Source organism: Coloeus monedula, assembly GCF_965178545.1.
Source record: "Coloeus monedula genome assembly, chromosome: 1".
Classification (NCBI taxonomy): Eukaryota; Metazoa; Chordata; class Aves; order Passeriformes; family Corvidae; genus Coloeus; species Coloeus monedula.
In genome coordinates, this window is record NC_138781.1 from 136703847 (window position 1) to 136718680 (window position 14834).

Here is a 14834-nt window from a genome sequence, read left to right on the forward strand (position 1 = left end):
GCAGCCCTTCAGTTCCAAATTACGGAGGCTCTGAGATAAGGTGTATGGGTTTGAAACATATTTTAAAAAATAACACTAGACAGTTGTTAACCAATTGTCTTCATTCACATTGCAGAGCAGAATTAAGGGCTGCTGTATGTGCTATAGGGGTCATTGAAAGAAGTCTGTAGATAAATATTGCTGTAGGCTGGGCAGTTGTGGTTTTTGTTGCACTCAGGCATTGACTGGTGCATCTTGCAGCCTGACCCAGGCCCTTGCATCCATAGCAGCTGCTGGAGAAAGTCTTGTGGGCTGCTCTGTGCACTCACACAGTCTATGCTGGTTCCAAGCAAGTCATACTGCATTATCATTTTGTTGTCTCTGTTCAAAGGTTGCAGAAATAGATGGTCACTAATAGCCAAAATCTCTCGTTTTGCCAAAGCCTTGATTAGTTCTTGGGGTGGGTGTTTTTCCCCGTGCAGAAGGACTTGGGGGGTTCCTAAGCTATTTGCACAGAACTGCCAGCCTTGAAATTGGTATTAATGTTCCAGCCACCATTACTCTTCAGCTTGGAACGCCAACAACATGAAAGAGATCAGGTCTGACAGGGCAGCTCTCACTCTCTTGCCATGCTGCAGTGTGAGAATCACAGGCTGATCATGTCAGGACTTCAACATCCTGCTGCTGCAGCTTGTTTTCTTGGCCTGAACAATTTTAGCCTTTCTGACTTCAACTAAGAAACAGATTTCATTGTGCAGCTAGAACTAACTGACAAGTTTTAAACATTTAATCTTGAAAACAGCCCGAATTATACACATCTTTAATTTTAAATCCCTAAGATATGCTAAATGGGAAGCATTGAGAAAACTTAATTAGTCTGCCTGCCTCTTCCTATAGTTCGTAATTACTATGGGTACTTTTCTTGTCCACCAACACCTGCTGGCTAGATTTTAGGGCAGATGTTCTTGCGTAGTCATCATTAAAAGCACATGCACTGGATGCTGTTGAAGCCTCCAAGTGCTCTGCATTTATGTCTTTTATTTCAGGATGCCTGGGGGGAAGAAGGGATCATCACACAGTTAAAAATGTCATTTGCTTTCTCTTTCTTTTCCATGCAGCTTCTCTCTTTTAGTCAGACAAATAGCTACCAGGAAATTTGTTAAGGGTAAAATGGTTTTGAGACATGGTGCTCTGTTTTTGAGAACATTATCTTGGATTAAAAACTTTTTTACTCAGTATACTCAACCCAGTGACAATTTCACTATCTCTTAACCCAAGTAATGACTTCAAGTTTCTAATTAGAGAGCAAGAGGGAAGGGACTGCATGTGGTTCCTGGGGCCTGAGCTAAGAGAGTGCTAAGAAACACTGTAATAATTTAACAGGTGTGAGAGCTCCTGCCTGCTGAGCCAGCTCTCCTGCCTCTGTGGAAATGGGCAGGATCACTGCTTTGCCCATGGCTTGTGTTAGTCCTCCCCAGGCAGACCTCTTTTGGTTTCACCTCCCTGAGCTCTGTGAGTTGTGGCTTGGCCCTTGGCCCCAGCCCTCATTACAAAACATCTGTCCTCCAGTTTTAGGTGTAGAGCACCATTTTTGCAGAAAAAAAAAAGGTAGGTGTTGAATACATGTCCTTATCATGGATAGCATTATTCCTTGCCTTTTGCTGCTTTTTTTTTGGATCATCCTCTTTTTCTTTGTGATTTGTATTGTGTTTTAAAGTCGTTGAGATAGGGAAAAGTGTGTTTGCTCTTCTACTGTTTCAAGGAGTGAATGTTTGGCCACTCCATTTGCTAAAATAGCTAGTGGTAAAGACATTCTGGGTGCCTCATCGAATTCCAGATAAGCCTTGGGCTCTCGATACACAGCACAAGAATCTAATTATTGAAGTAGTTATTGTTGACTTCTCTGCTACACCCCATTTTTCCAAACCCAGAGCCAACTTTGGAGTCAAAGCAGTGGACCCTGCTGGCAGTGGTGGGATGTAATGTCAGCCTGGAAACAACTGTACTTACCTGGAATGAGTTGCTAATTAAAAATCTCAGTTGTGTATTTTTTGACCCTGAAAGGAATATGTGACAGGAACAGGAGAAATATTCCCTTCTTCACTCAATGTATTCAAATTTCAGTGGCTGCATTTCTGCAAAGCTGGTGCTTTTTCTTCGCCTTTTCTGAAGAACCGGATAATAGCTAAGGCTAAGGTTAGACTGCCCAGGACTAATGAGACCTACCAGTTTTTCTTCTTTTGTGTCAGTCTTTGTAGGAGGGGGAAATGGAAACTATTCAACCAATAATGCACAATTATTTTGCAATGATGTGCCTCAAAGCAAGAAAAATCACCCTTTCTTTTTTACTATCAGATGCCTGTTAGTTTTAAAGTGAGGATGTAAAAGTAAAGTGAGGATGTCAAAGTAAAATGAATATTGGGTGGAGTGTAAAAACTTTTCATTCAGGTTATTTTTAGGCAAGACTTCTAATTCCAGTTTGATTGAGTACTTGTTGCAGTCCTTTGAATTTATAGCATGCCATTCTATTGAGCAAGTGTGCATTTCTCTCCTGGAAGTTTTTTAATTATGTGTGGGTTGGTGTGTATATATATATGTTTATATTTATTTTTATGTATCTGCTGTGTAAAAAAAGTCTTCAATTTATGTATTTGAAAGGAACCAATAGTCTAATGGTATTCTGGTTATGAAAACTGGATTTGGGGGAGCATGTCTTTCTCCTGTGAAAGGCAAGCATAGCAATGCAGAGATTAAGGGTTTTTTTAAGGAACATGTTAAATTCTAGCTTCTCTCTATTAAAATAATTCTAATCATTTGATAATAGTCTTGCTCTGGGCCACTAACAATCATCACCACTGGGTTTTTTTCTCCCTTTGCATTAGTCTATAGGTGGTATTTGAATGTGGCACCATAAACATCTTTACAAAAGTGTGCTTGTGCTTGATTTCTTTGACTAAATCCAAATGGAAATTACTTCAATTTATATGGCTGTAAACATTGCTTTAAGTTTTAGCATGGACACAATATACCAGAAGGATGGTGGGGAGTATTTAAACTAAGAGAGGTTTATTTTCTTTTTATTGTGAAGAGTTTGGTCACTGTTGTCAAATTATCTGCATTTGTTGCATCATATGTAAAACGTTATGTCTTTTGGAGTTGCTTAGAAATTTCTATAAAAGTATATAATTTTAAATGGGCCCTTGCACATTTTTATTCACAAATGGTGAAAAATATATATTGATCCTTGATTTCTGCAAAATTATGATGGAGATAATCAGATTGTTTCTGGAGGAGGATTTGCAAAGCTGCCAACAGCTTGGTACTCATGGCAGCTGGACTTGCTAGTGCCTTGTTCTGTTTCTGTAAACTTTCACCGAGCCAGTCTTTGCTTTCCATATTTTAAATGAGGCCTTCAACCATATAGATTTAATTTGAACAAAACCAAAGTAAAGCTCAACTTTAAAAGAAAACAATGTAGTAAAACAGAGAATGCACTAAGCCTGTGTTTAAGGGAAGTGCTATTTGCACTTACTGATGTGACTGAGGATCTTTCACTGAAAGTAAGCAGGTTAAACTTTCAACTTTAAATTAATTGTCAGTTTCTCTTAGTGTTCTTCCTAAGCTTACATGTTTGGGGGTTTTTTTGCTCTTAATATATTAGCATTTTGACAAGTGCATTTGCACTGTGGCAAAACAGCTATCACAGCAACTCAAATTTACAGGTTGGAAGAGTCGTGCTAGTTAGAGACATTTTTTTTATTTGCTTTGTCTTCTTCTAGGATTAGTTCTGCTCTGTGGATTAGCCAGAGCCCACACACAAGTAGTGATACACTGGAGAGTCAGACCAGGTGTGAGGAATTTCTCTAGTTCCTTACTTTAACGGACAGGAATTCTTTAATTTCCCCCTTTCTTTCCCTAATGAAACCCCATATAATTTCATGGAACATTAAAACAGAGACATTCTGAGATTGTGAAGAACAGTGTTGCAGCAGGTGTCTTCACTCTACCTTAATTATTTTTATCCTTTTTTTTTCTTTAAAGTGTGTTGTTCCTTTGTAGTTTTGCTGACAAAAATATGCAATCTGTTGCTTAAAATATTGAATAATATTCATTCCTGCTACTTTGCATTCATCACCCATTGGATAAAATTATTTTAGACTAGAGCAGAAATGTTTTGTGATTCTTTAAACCCTAATCCTAATGGTGGCTCACAGCCGAGGCACTCTGCAGTATGGGTGAGCCAGCTGAGAAAGGTGTGAAGGCAGCAGTATTGGTGCAGTGCTGTGATCCCTTCCACATGCCTTTTGCAACCCCAGAAAGTATCCCTGGACTGTAGGCTTTGTGGCTCTCTGAACCCCAACCCTAAAGACTGAAAACTCCCACATTTGGATAGTCCTGAACCTTGCAATAAGCTTTGAACTTTGTTTCAGGAACTTCTCAGCATTTCTGTTACTAATGAACTAGCTAAATATACACTGGTTTGTTTGGAGATCAAATGAAAGAGATATTTCATCACCAATATCTGGAGCATCTGTTATGAAATAACTTACTAGTTTAAAACTCAAGTATGCATTACTCAAAGTAACCACAGATATTTTGAAGGATATTTTATTGTTGTAGGAATAGTATATTCTTCCAGCTTTGTCTAATGGTCTTACATCTAAAATCCACCAAGAACTTGAAGATTTTTGATAGTCTCAGTGGGGTGCAAAAATAGAGACAGTAACACCATTGCTTATTCTGTGGGTGTGGCTGAATAAATGCAGTTTTGGTTTCTGTGGTGTAAAATACAACAGACTTGTAGTGTTCTTAGGATGTGTTTTACTTAAATTAGGTGACTGGTTTGGTGTTTTGGGATTTTTTTCATAACTAGTTAAGCACTAGAATGCGCATTAACTGGCTCTTTTCACCACCATCTGGGCAGAAGGGAGCTCTTCTTAGTTGGGTCCCATGAATATTGGCATTTCTAGTAGTGGACTACTTGGTGGGAAGGCTCCTACAGGAACTTTGTGGTTAAACATCCAGCTGTAATCATATCGAGGAGGGACGATTAGAGCAAATGGGGACCTGTGTGTTTCCTCTTTGTCTCCAGCATCCTCTGGAAAAGCATACCTATAGGCTTGCTTTAAACTGGTTTGTGAGTTTGGCCTAGGAAATAGCTCAATTTCTTGTAAAATACAAGGAAGCTTCTTGAATGGATTGAAAATGTAAATGAATGCAGACAATTACTGCAAACAGAAATGCTACTCAGAATCTTGACACGTGGGTCATTTTCATGATTCTCTCTCCCCATGTGTGACTTTCAAACAGTCTAGGGGGTGTCTGTTTCCACAACTTTTCTGGAGTGATTTTGGAAGTTGTTGAAACAGGGTGGAGCAAAGGTCTAGCCTTGGATGTTAGCAGGAGGCTCTTTGGCTAGCAGAGAGCATTGAAGAAAGCACTTCAATAGTTTGGGGTGCTAAGCAACACTATAATGTCAGCTACATGGTGTAGTTATACAGAGAGTATAGAGACACAGAAATGCATTTGGTCAGGAAAGATGGTTTAAATGGGTCCCAGTATTCACCTGGCCCTTGTGTGTTGACATTTAAAGCTTAATGGCATTAAAATAAATTGCATGCTCAGTATTTAACTGCTTTGCTGAGCTGAGACATAAACAAATACATTAAAAAGAATTCTAAATTAGAGAAACTACTGATTTTGCAATGACTTTCATTCCACTTACGGTGTTTAAAAGAAAATGCAAAATGTAAGGGATTTATAAATCTAGCAATCATTTTACAACTATCAACTTTTAAAGTAGTCTCTGTATAACATATGTAGGCATGTACATAATTTTAAAGAAAGCAAAAATTAAATAAATTATATTAAAATATACACAATATATACAAGCATAAACAGGTATCTAATAGAGGTACATAATCCTTCTAAATTTATATGCCCAAAGTAGGGAATCCCCTAAATAGGGATCTGTGGTTTAGTTAGCCAAGGTAGTCACAGAGCCAAAACAGAAAATACAAAAGTAATTCAAGAGTCCAGTTTGCTTTGGAAGAAAGAAGTCATGTTTCACCAGTCTAGCAAGGCATTTTCAGAAGAGTTTGTAATCATTTTTGTAGCTGGATCTGGTCAGTAAAATAGAGTTGATTCTTCAAAAGCTCCTGGATCAAAGACTGTAGAGGAAGAAGGTACTGTGAGGTGAGAGGTATTTTCCTCCTTCATGGTAAACACCTGATTTTTAAAAAGTAGAAATCAATTGTCGGTCTTCTTAATGAAGAAAGTCTTTATTAGGTTGCCCAGTCACCTGGTTTTTGTAACTTTGGATGTTAACAAAACTCCATGTTAACTGCAAAGGAAGTGAACAGCAAGAATAGCAAGTTGGCAAAGTTTGTTTCAAAGATTTCATATTGAAACTGAAGCTGACTGTGAAAATGTGACAGTAATCTTATAGTAGAAAATGCCTAAAGAATACAACAGCCAGTGACATTTTTGTGTCAATAAATGCAGAGTGATGCAGTATAGGAGCTATGTGTCCAGAGCAACAGGATCCACGTTATCTTCAAGAAGAATGATCTGGGAAGCACTGTGGATAATTGCCTGAAATTGTCAAGTCAATACCCAGGGAAGGTGAAAAACACAGTGTTTCATGCACGGAGGGAGGAAGGGAGAAAGGAAGGGAGGGAGGAAAGGAGGGAGGGAGGAAAAGCAGAAAGCATCCACAGGAGATGTGTTATGGTATGCTGCAGTCACATCACTAGTCCATTCCCATGCTGGTGTTTGCAGGGTGTATTGGGCTTCTCATCTCAGGAATGGTGAAATACAATTAGAAAAGGGAGAAGAAGAGGCACCAGAAACCTGCATCCTCAGAGATATTGAATAGTTTCTACATGAGGAAGACTGCTCAGCTTGGGAAAAAGCTGCTGAGTTAGGTGTGATAAAACTATATTAAGCCACCAGTCATACGAAGGTGAATGAGAAAATGGAGGGTGCTGCTACTACAGCTCATGAAGTGAGAACCATACCGTGCCCACATGAAATGCCCAGGCACACCATGCATTGCCACAGGGAGCTGTGGGCAGAAGTGTAAATAGGTTCAAAAATTAGTGATTAGTGGGCCTATGGAGGATCTCTCCATCTCAGATAGTGAGCCTGCAAGTGGGTCATGTTTAGGCAGCACCAGCTAGGGAGACTTACCCTTTTCTTTTCTCTTTTTTATTAAAAAAAAGAACCTTGATGATGATATAAGACAGAGATTGGATGAGTGGAAGAAGAACTTCCAGTGCTTTTCACTGCTGAAGATTTATCTGGGGTTTTGTGGGTTTTTTCCCAGCCAGGGGCTGTTTAGGATATTATTTTAGAGTCTGGTCAACCTGGGCTCTATGAAGTAGAACTGCCTCCTTCCCTGGCACCTCATTTCACAGGATTTCATGCGAGTTTAGGTTGGATCCCCTACTGTTACTGGTCCTCTAATGCAATAAGTGAAAGGTTAATGCATTGCAAAAGTAACTGTGATAATCCTGATCTGTAATTTAGTCCATTTAGTGTATCCACAGGATTAATTCTGAAATGCATTAAGCAAAACAGGAAGTAATATGGACTTCGTATTGTCTCCCTTATACTGTAGTCTCATTTAATTAGTCCCTGAAACAACCAACTGAAAGCTTCCCCTCTGTCCTGTTGTTCGAATCATGAATTTTAAAGACTTTTGAGAGTGACTCAGGAGGTGAAACAGCAGGGCTTCTGATGTTATTTATAAGCTCTGTACTGGAAACTATTTCAGTGTCTGTAGCCATGAAACTCAAGCAACTTAGCCTGTAATTTCATCATTTGAGACTGAGTGACAGGAAAACTAATGTTGTCAGTGCCCCACTAAACAGCATTAACATTCTCCATTGCCTCTGCTTACTTGAAAAATGGACAATGAAATAATTGGCATTAAAGCCAGCTGTCAGCCACAGCTTATCCCACAAAGGAGGAGGTTAATATGAGGACCAAAATACATGGAAGAGATGCCTGCAATAAGTGGGTTTTCATTACAGTAATAGTTCTGCAGACAGCAGTTAGGCAGGGGCAGCACACAAAACATCTGTACAACACCTAAAACAAGCAGGCACTCTACAGGGCTTGCAGCAAGAGATGCTGAGGCACCAACAGAGCATTCCAGCCAGCCCATCCTAAACACAGCTACAATTGCAGCAGATTTATTCCCTGACCACTTGAGATTTGTGATTTTGCTGGGTTTTAGAAAGGCACAAAATGAAAATAAAAATAAAATAAGAAATTGTGCTCCTGTTCCTATCTTTTATCCGGTTTTCCTTTTGTAGGTCTTTGGCACATACCCTTTGAAGGAAAAGCCATGTGTCTTCCTACGTCTGCCCTGAAGTTTTGACCTTTCCAAATGTGTGGGGCAGAAATGTTCCAGCTGTGAGAAGGGAGAGGCTATTGATTCTATTACTGTATGTGAGGAATAGTATGCTCTTCTGTGTTTATGTTTTCCTGGTACATACCATTTTTGAACTGCATAGATGATTGTGATGTGTCTCTTTGCCTCTTTTTCATTATTTTTAAGTATTTGATGTAAAAGAAAAAGATATGTATATTTCATCAGGACTTGCTTTATTTTTAGGGCATTATGGATTTTTAGTACATTTCTGAGTAGTGTCACTGGCATTTAGAAGGTCTGAGATTAGAATAAACTTGAAAATTAAGTAAAAGAGTTTTTCTTGTTTCTTAAATTAAAAACAGGAAACAAAAGCAATATTTAATAGATAGAAAAAAAAGGAACCTGTCTTTTATAGCCAGGGAAAGCACTGCAGAAATAAAAATAAGGTTTCAGATCAGGCACCTGATGTGTTGACATCTTACTACAAGCAGTACCTTTGATAGCATGTAGGTTTGTCTTGACAGGAAGGTGCAGCTCAAACAGGTACTTGGAAGATGCAAGCAAAGCTGGTGTTAAACCCCTTTATATTTGTAAACTTTTGGAAACATTGAGCAAATTATGCCTTAAGTAAGGCATTTCCAACTTTGCTGTTAGGAGGTAGTACAGCTTGCTCAACAGGACACTGGCCTCAGCTCAGATGTCTGGCATCTATTCCTTTCTCAGCTGCTCTGAGAAAATGAATGTGTCATTTCATCTCTACATGCCCCTTTCATCCTTCAGTCCCTCTTGTCTGTTTAGAGTGTATGTTCTTTTGAGCTGGAGTCTTTTCTCTTTGGAGAGGTCTACATATACTGTGTAAAATAATGGAGTGGCAATTCTGTCAGGACCTCTAGGGACTACTATAAAATGAGACCTGGAAAAGTTACACGCTTTTTTATAAATCATTAGGGTTTCACTTCACTGTATAAGGCAATGTACATGCAGAGGTCAGTGTCCCAGAGATTTAGCTGTAATATTGAAGATCCAGGACACCAAATCAAGGTTATAGAAAGAGTGGGGATTTTCCCATTGTATCTGAAAGAGGCATGGCATAGCTGTGAAGTTTACTTGAAAGCAAAGACAACGGGGAAGCTATTGATAGGGCTCCATAGCAAGCATGTACTGACTCCATGACTCACATTTGACTTCCTTTGGCAATTGAATGCTATTTGGGGTATAAAAAGAAAGGAAAGAAAATGTAAGGAGGAGTGTAATGCAAAATTTTTAAAGATATAAAATTACTCTGAAGTTACTGTGTGTTTTCCCCCTAGAAGATATTTGTGTTTTATGGAAACTGCCTTTATAATCATTCTGATAATCATTATCTGCTTTTCCAGTCATTGTTTGCACAAATGACAAGAATTTGAGTGCTTAAGTATCTGGCAATAGAGTTTAAATCTAATTATGACTTATGACAGCAGCGCTTATGAAGGCAATAGACAGAGTGACAAGAAGCAGTGGTCATCGTTGACATGCTCATCATTTGTTTTGTGGTTCATGCATCCTTTTACCTCAATAGCAACATCTTCTTAACCTGGCAATAAAACCTTGTGTCAGTTTTATTAGTGTGTGAAGAATAGGTGTTTGATATGAACACATTGTAAGGCAAGTCAATATCCTTATCATCAGCTAGTGAGTATTTGCATTGGGCATTTCATGCTGAGATCAGAAGCTAGAAGGGATGGGCTGTTTTTTCAGAATTCCTCAGTGTGTGTGTGTGTATTTTCACCAAGGTACTATTACCCAGCTGATCACTAAAAATACATTGTCTGTATGAATTACCAAAGCAGCTGCTTTTACCTGTCTTATGCAGTGCATCAAACCACGTATGAAATAGCAGAGAATCATGAAATGAGTTCAAGACACTAATGAACTTGAATTGATGAATTTTTTAATGTTGTGTTAATTCTAAGATGTCTGGAAGAGCCAGGGCACCATGGGTTAGGGTGCCACAGAATGGCTGAGCTTGGCAGGCACCCCTTGAGCTTGCCTAGTCCAACCCCCCTGCTCAAGCTGGGTCAGCTGCAGCAGGCACTGAGGACCATGTTCTGTCAGGTGTTGAATATCTCAAAGGGTGGAGACTCTGCAGCCTCTCTGGGCAGCTTGTCCTAGTGTTTGACCCTGGGGGATCAGCAATGGCACTAGATAGCTGCTGATGCAGTAACAACTGCATTAAATTAGGTAACTAAACTGCGCTAAAGAGGGTTTTCTGTCACCTTGTAATGGTACTATGAATTATCTTTGTATTATTTTATTGAAATGATTAATTTTCTCCAGGTTTTAATTTCCAGTATTTTTGATGCATTCAAGTAATATGTACAGCATTTTTGTCAGCAATATTTAACATTCCCTGTTTTCATGCCACAGCATCTATTATATCCAGATAGAAGCAATTTCTCACTGATTTTTTTTTGGCCAGCAGTGTTCCTCATATGACTTGCATCACTGTAAAAGTGAACACACTGAAAAATGACAATTAAAGAGCATTGTTTGACAAACATCCCTTTTGTTTTGCTTTATGACTGCTCTGCAAATGCAGGACAAAAAGCAAAGTGCGTAAAATGTGACAGTGTAGCACCTAGCCCATCTCTTGGTTTTTTTGTTCAAGTATTGGTTCCACCTGGAAATCAGAATTAGATGCATGGTACACACCTACATAACAGGGCCCAGCTGAGGGGTTAAGTACTTAATTAAAGCTTACAGACTCTTTTAATTCTGTATGCTGTCCCCTTTCTGGGTGGCTACCATGGACATGGGTGAATAATTTATAGGTCTGTGATCCATGGCTCCTCATCTGTTTTATTTCACTCCCAGCTTATATAGCTGGCAAAAATAACCCCCATTTGTTACTGACTGTTGTTCCTGAGACAAATGTTATATAACAACAACAACAAATTACACTCACAGCATTGTTCCTTCTGTTAGATTTTTAGAAAAGGGGCTTTAGGTTCCCATGGACTTTACTGAGGTAACCTAACATGACTGCAGTCTGCAGGGCCCTGCAGAAATTCCCTCTTCATGGTCATCTGTGAGGGCTGGTCTCAGCCCTGGATGCATTTACTGGTGCAAGGGCACCATTCAGTGTCTCACTGCAGCCTGGCGACCTCTGGCAGCAGAAGTGTCTGCAGGCAGCTGACATCAATGTGGAGGCGTCTCAAGTTTGAAGCAGGAGACTTCCTTGCAATGAAAATTGCTTGCAGTCATATCTGTGCCCCAGGGTGCTTCCTGTCCAGAGGTTTGCGTGTGGCGCTGAGCTGTAAGCTGTTCTTGTGCTCAAAGACAAGAAGATGGATTTTCACTTTTGTTTCTAATTACATAGGATGAAACTGTTTTCTTAGGGTCTTTTCCATAGTCTCTCAAGAAGCAGGTCACTGGCTTCAGTGCTAGCCCACAACATGAAAGAGACAGCATGGCCAGTCTGAGAACCTTCTGGTATTTTCTCTACTCACACATTCTGATTTTCTTGCACAGTAATTGATTGATGTCAAATCTGATAATTTTCTGATTAATAAAATCAATTTAGAGAAAAAAAGTCTTTTCCAGCGTTTCAGAGAGTTAAGTATGACAAAGCAAAGGGTGTTTCTTCTTGTTCCATTCACAAGGATAAAGTGCTATTCTGTAAATCCATAGTTACTCTGATTAGTGAAATTTCTATGACAAAATCTGGGCAATTTTTGTCTTGAGTCTTACAGAAGTGTTCAAAACGAGTAGTGGGTTTGCCTCAACAGCTTAACTTGTTATGAGCCTGTAGTGCAGAAGTCCATCAGTTAAAGAATGTATCATTGTTCAATCCTTTTATGATTGCATATATTCAAAAGGATTCAGAAGAAAATTTTTTAAATTAATTTGACTTTACATAAATTTAATCTTAAAATTATTGGAACATAATTCAGCACCTGTAACCTACCCGGTGACTTCTGTGGGACTGCAATGCTTCAAGTCAGAAGCAAACAGGTCATTTAAGAACAAGAAGAGCCTCTTAAAATCACTCACAATACTGTATAACCTTATGCTATAGCATTTGGTCTTTCTGCTTCATCATCTCTGTTATGAAGGGATCTTCACCTTGGGTAGAATTAAAATGCGTTAACTTTCCATTCCTTCTCTCTAAAATAGCAGTAAAGTGAGCCATCCGAGTCAGTCCCCAGTACAGCAACAGAAACATGCCTGTTACCCGCAGGGAGAGCTGGGCTCTGTTCTGAGTGGCTGTACAAGTGATCAAAAGATATGTATTCTAGGAATGCACAGCTATGCTGTGGGAAATTTTGCTTTCATTCTTTTCAAGGGCTTCAGGCATCTCAGGAAAACCAAGAAAAATCATAACAGTAAGTCTTATGAGCACACATGAGTTTATCACAGCCCTCATCATCTGATACTGATTTCCATTGCATGTAAATAAATATATGAATAATTTATGGTTTTCATCTTTATAATCAAACAATCCTGGGGTTTTTTCATTCTTACTTGACATGGTACAAGTCTCCTCAGCCTGTGTTTCTGCCTGCAGCCCATAGCTCTTACTCGTGAATTCACACCAGTTCTCTGGGTTTGTTGACCAAGAAAGGAGTGGCTCTTGTTGTGCTAAGTAGGTCCTTCCTTGGGAGCTGTGTACCTCCTAGCCCTGGTCAGGGAACAGGACAAAGGAATCAAGGCAAAGGAATTGTAAGCAGTGAATGAGTGTGGTGTGGGAAATATCAAATTCACTTATTTTCAAAATTTGACATGGAATTCTGTTCGTGGTGAATGATTGGTGACATTACAACAAAGCTGATGGAGGCTGATAAAACTGGAGGAGAGGCAGAGGCAATGAACTGAGAAAGAAGGAAATTCAAGGCAACAGGGGGTTAGAGAGGACCAGTGGGCACTGGAGCAGAGACTAGCCAGGGTTACAATCCTCTGCCACTATCTCTGCTGGGGCTCCTAGTTGGGTGGCAGCTTCTCCAACTCATCTTGGCTTTGGTCTGCCTTGAGTGATGCCTTGCAAGCATTATTTGTGTTCCCTGAGCCCACCTGCCTTCAGGAAAAGTAGTCCTTTCCCTGCCTGTGTGGTCCCAGTGGGAATCAGTTTTTCCTGAAGAGGAAAAAGCATGATTTCACTTAACTTGCTTCTGCCCCAGCTGATGAAGACTCCTGACTGCGAGAGGAATGTAGTCCTGAGCTACCTGGGTTACCCCAGATTATCTGAGAACTTGTTCTGAAACAGCACATCCTTGTAATGTACAGGGGCTCAAAAGCAGAAGCAAATTCTAAAGTGTTCCCCGCCACAAATAACAGCAAGGAAAGGATTCATAACTCTGTTGTAATTCATCATTGGAGAACAGGGGAAGTGCTGCTGTGGGGTTACTGTAGGGATTTTCCTGCTTGAACTCTGGTAGTTTCAGAAGAAAATGGATGCATACTGTTGCTGAGGAAATGAGTCTCCCAGGGGAAGGTTGGCTTTTCCCCAGTGTGAATTTTTGCTGCCTCATGCTCACTCGAGTCAATTAACCTAAAACTTACAAACTGCACATGGCATGGCTCTGTACAGTTATTATATTTCAAATACATTATGAATTTTGTACAGTTGCATGTGGATTTAATCATAAACAGCCCAGGAACAGATTCAAGTTTATATCCCTCTTTAAATATTTGTATTCCTATAATGGAACTTTGCCCATTTTTCCCTGTAGGTGCCAGCTTGCATAATGACATCAATAAATACTTCTGGTTTCATCATTCTCAAGGGGACACGATGACAGTTCAGGATCCAAACCAGATGAATCTCTGTGCTGCTGTTTGGACTGTTGTCTCTTATGTAATTGCTGACATGGAGGAGATGTTGCCAAGGTAATAAAACAGCAAGAAAGATTTCTGTTCTTCAGTAAAGATTGTAAGTCTACTAATGCATGCAGACTACAGCTGTAGTAAATTCTGTTAACCTTGATTTTGTGCTTTATTATTACATCTGTTTTCCTCAAAACACTCTTTTACACATTCCTGCTTATTTTTGCTGTTTTAATCTCTTCAATTTGTGATTTTCACTTAAAATGTCTTCCTTTAAGTACTCCTTAAATTTCAGATGAAGATATCTCTGACTATGGTATAATAACCATTTGTATGCACAGTGATCCTGTGCAGCAGGAAAAATTTATCAAATAAATTTTTTGCATCAGGATAATTAGTGTATTGATTTAGTGTACACGTTTACTGGTTTTGTTTCTGTCTTTCATGCTACACATTGGAATTATGTACCATTAACCAAACAGCCCTTTCTGTTCACTGTTTGAAGGTAATACCATGGTTTCTAGAAGTTTTCAGGTTATAGGACAAATTAATTTTGTCTGGTTTAATGGTAATATATGGTAAAATGGTCAAATAATAGTCAAAATGCTAAAATAGCATAATAGTTTCATTCAGGTCCACATTTAGATCTTATGAAAGGTTCACCTAAGACTCA

General features: G+C 39.3%; 1 protein-coding gene across 1 annotated transcript in view; it reads left to right on the plus strand.

Annotated features, from left to right (window-relative positions):
• Positions 1-14427, plus strand: part of CPQ (carboxypeptidase Q) — a 147796-nt gene extending 133369 nt beyond the window's left edge. Inside the window, exon 8 of the mRNA XM_082297244.1 lies at positions 14068-14427. Within this exon, the coding sequence (XP_082153370.1) occupies positions 14068-14228 (161 nt within the window). The 3' untranslated portion in view covers positions 14229-14427. The remainder of the gene's footprint in view (positions 1-14067) is intronic.
• Positions 14428-14834: the final 407 nt, after the last annotated feature.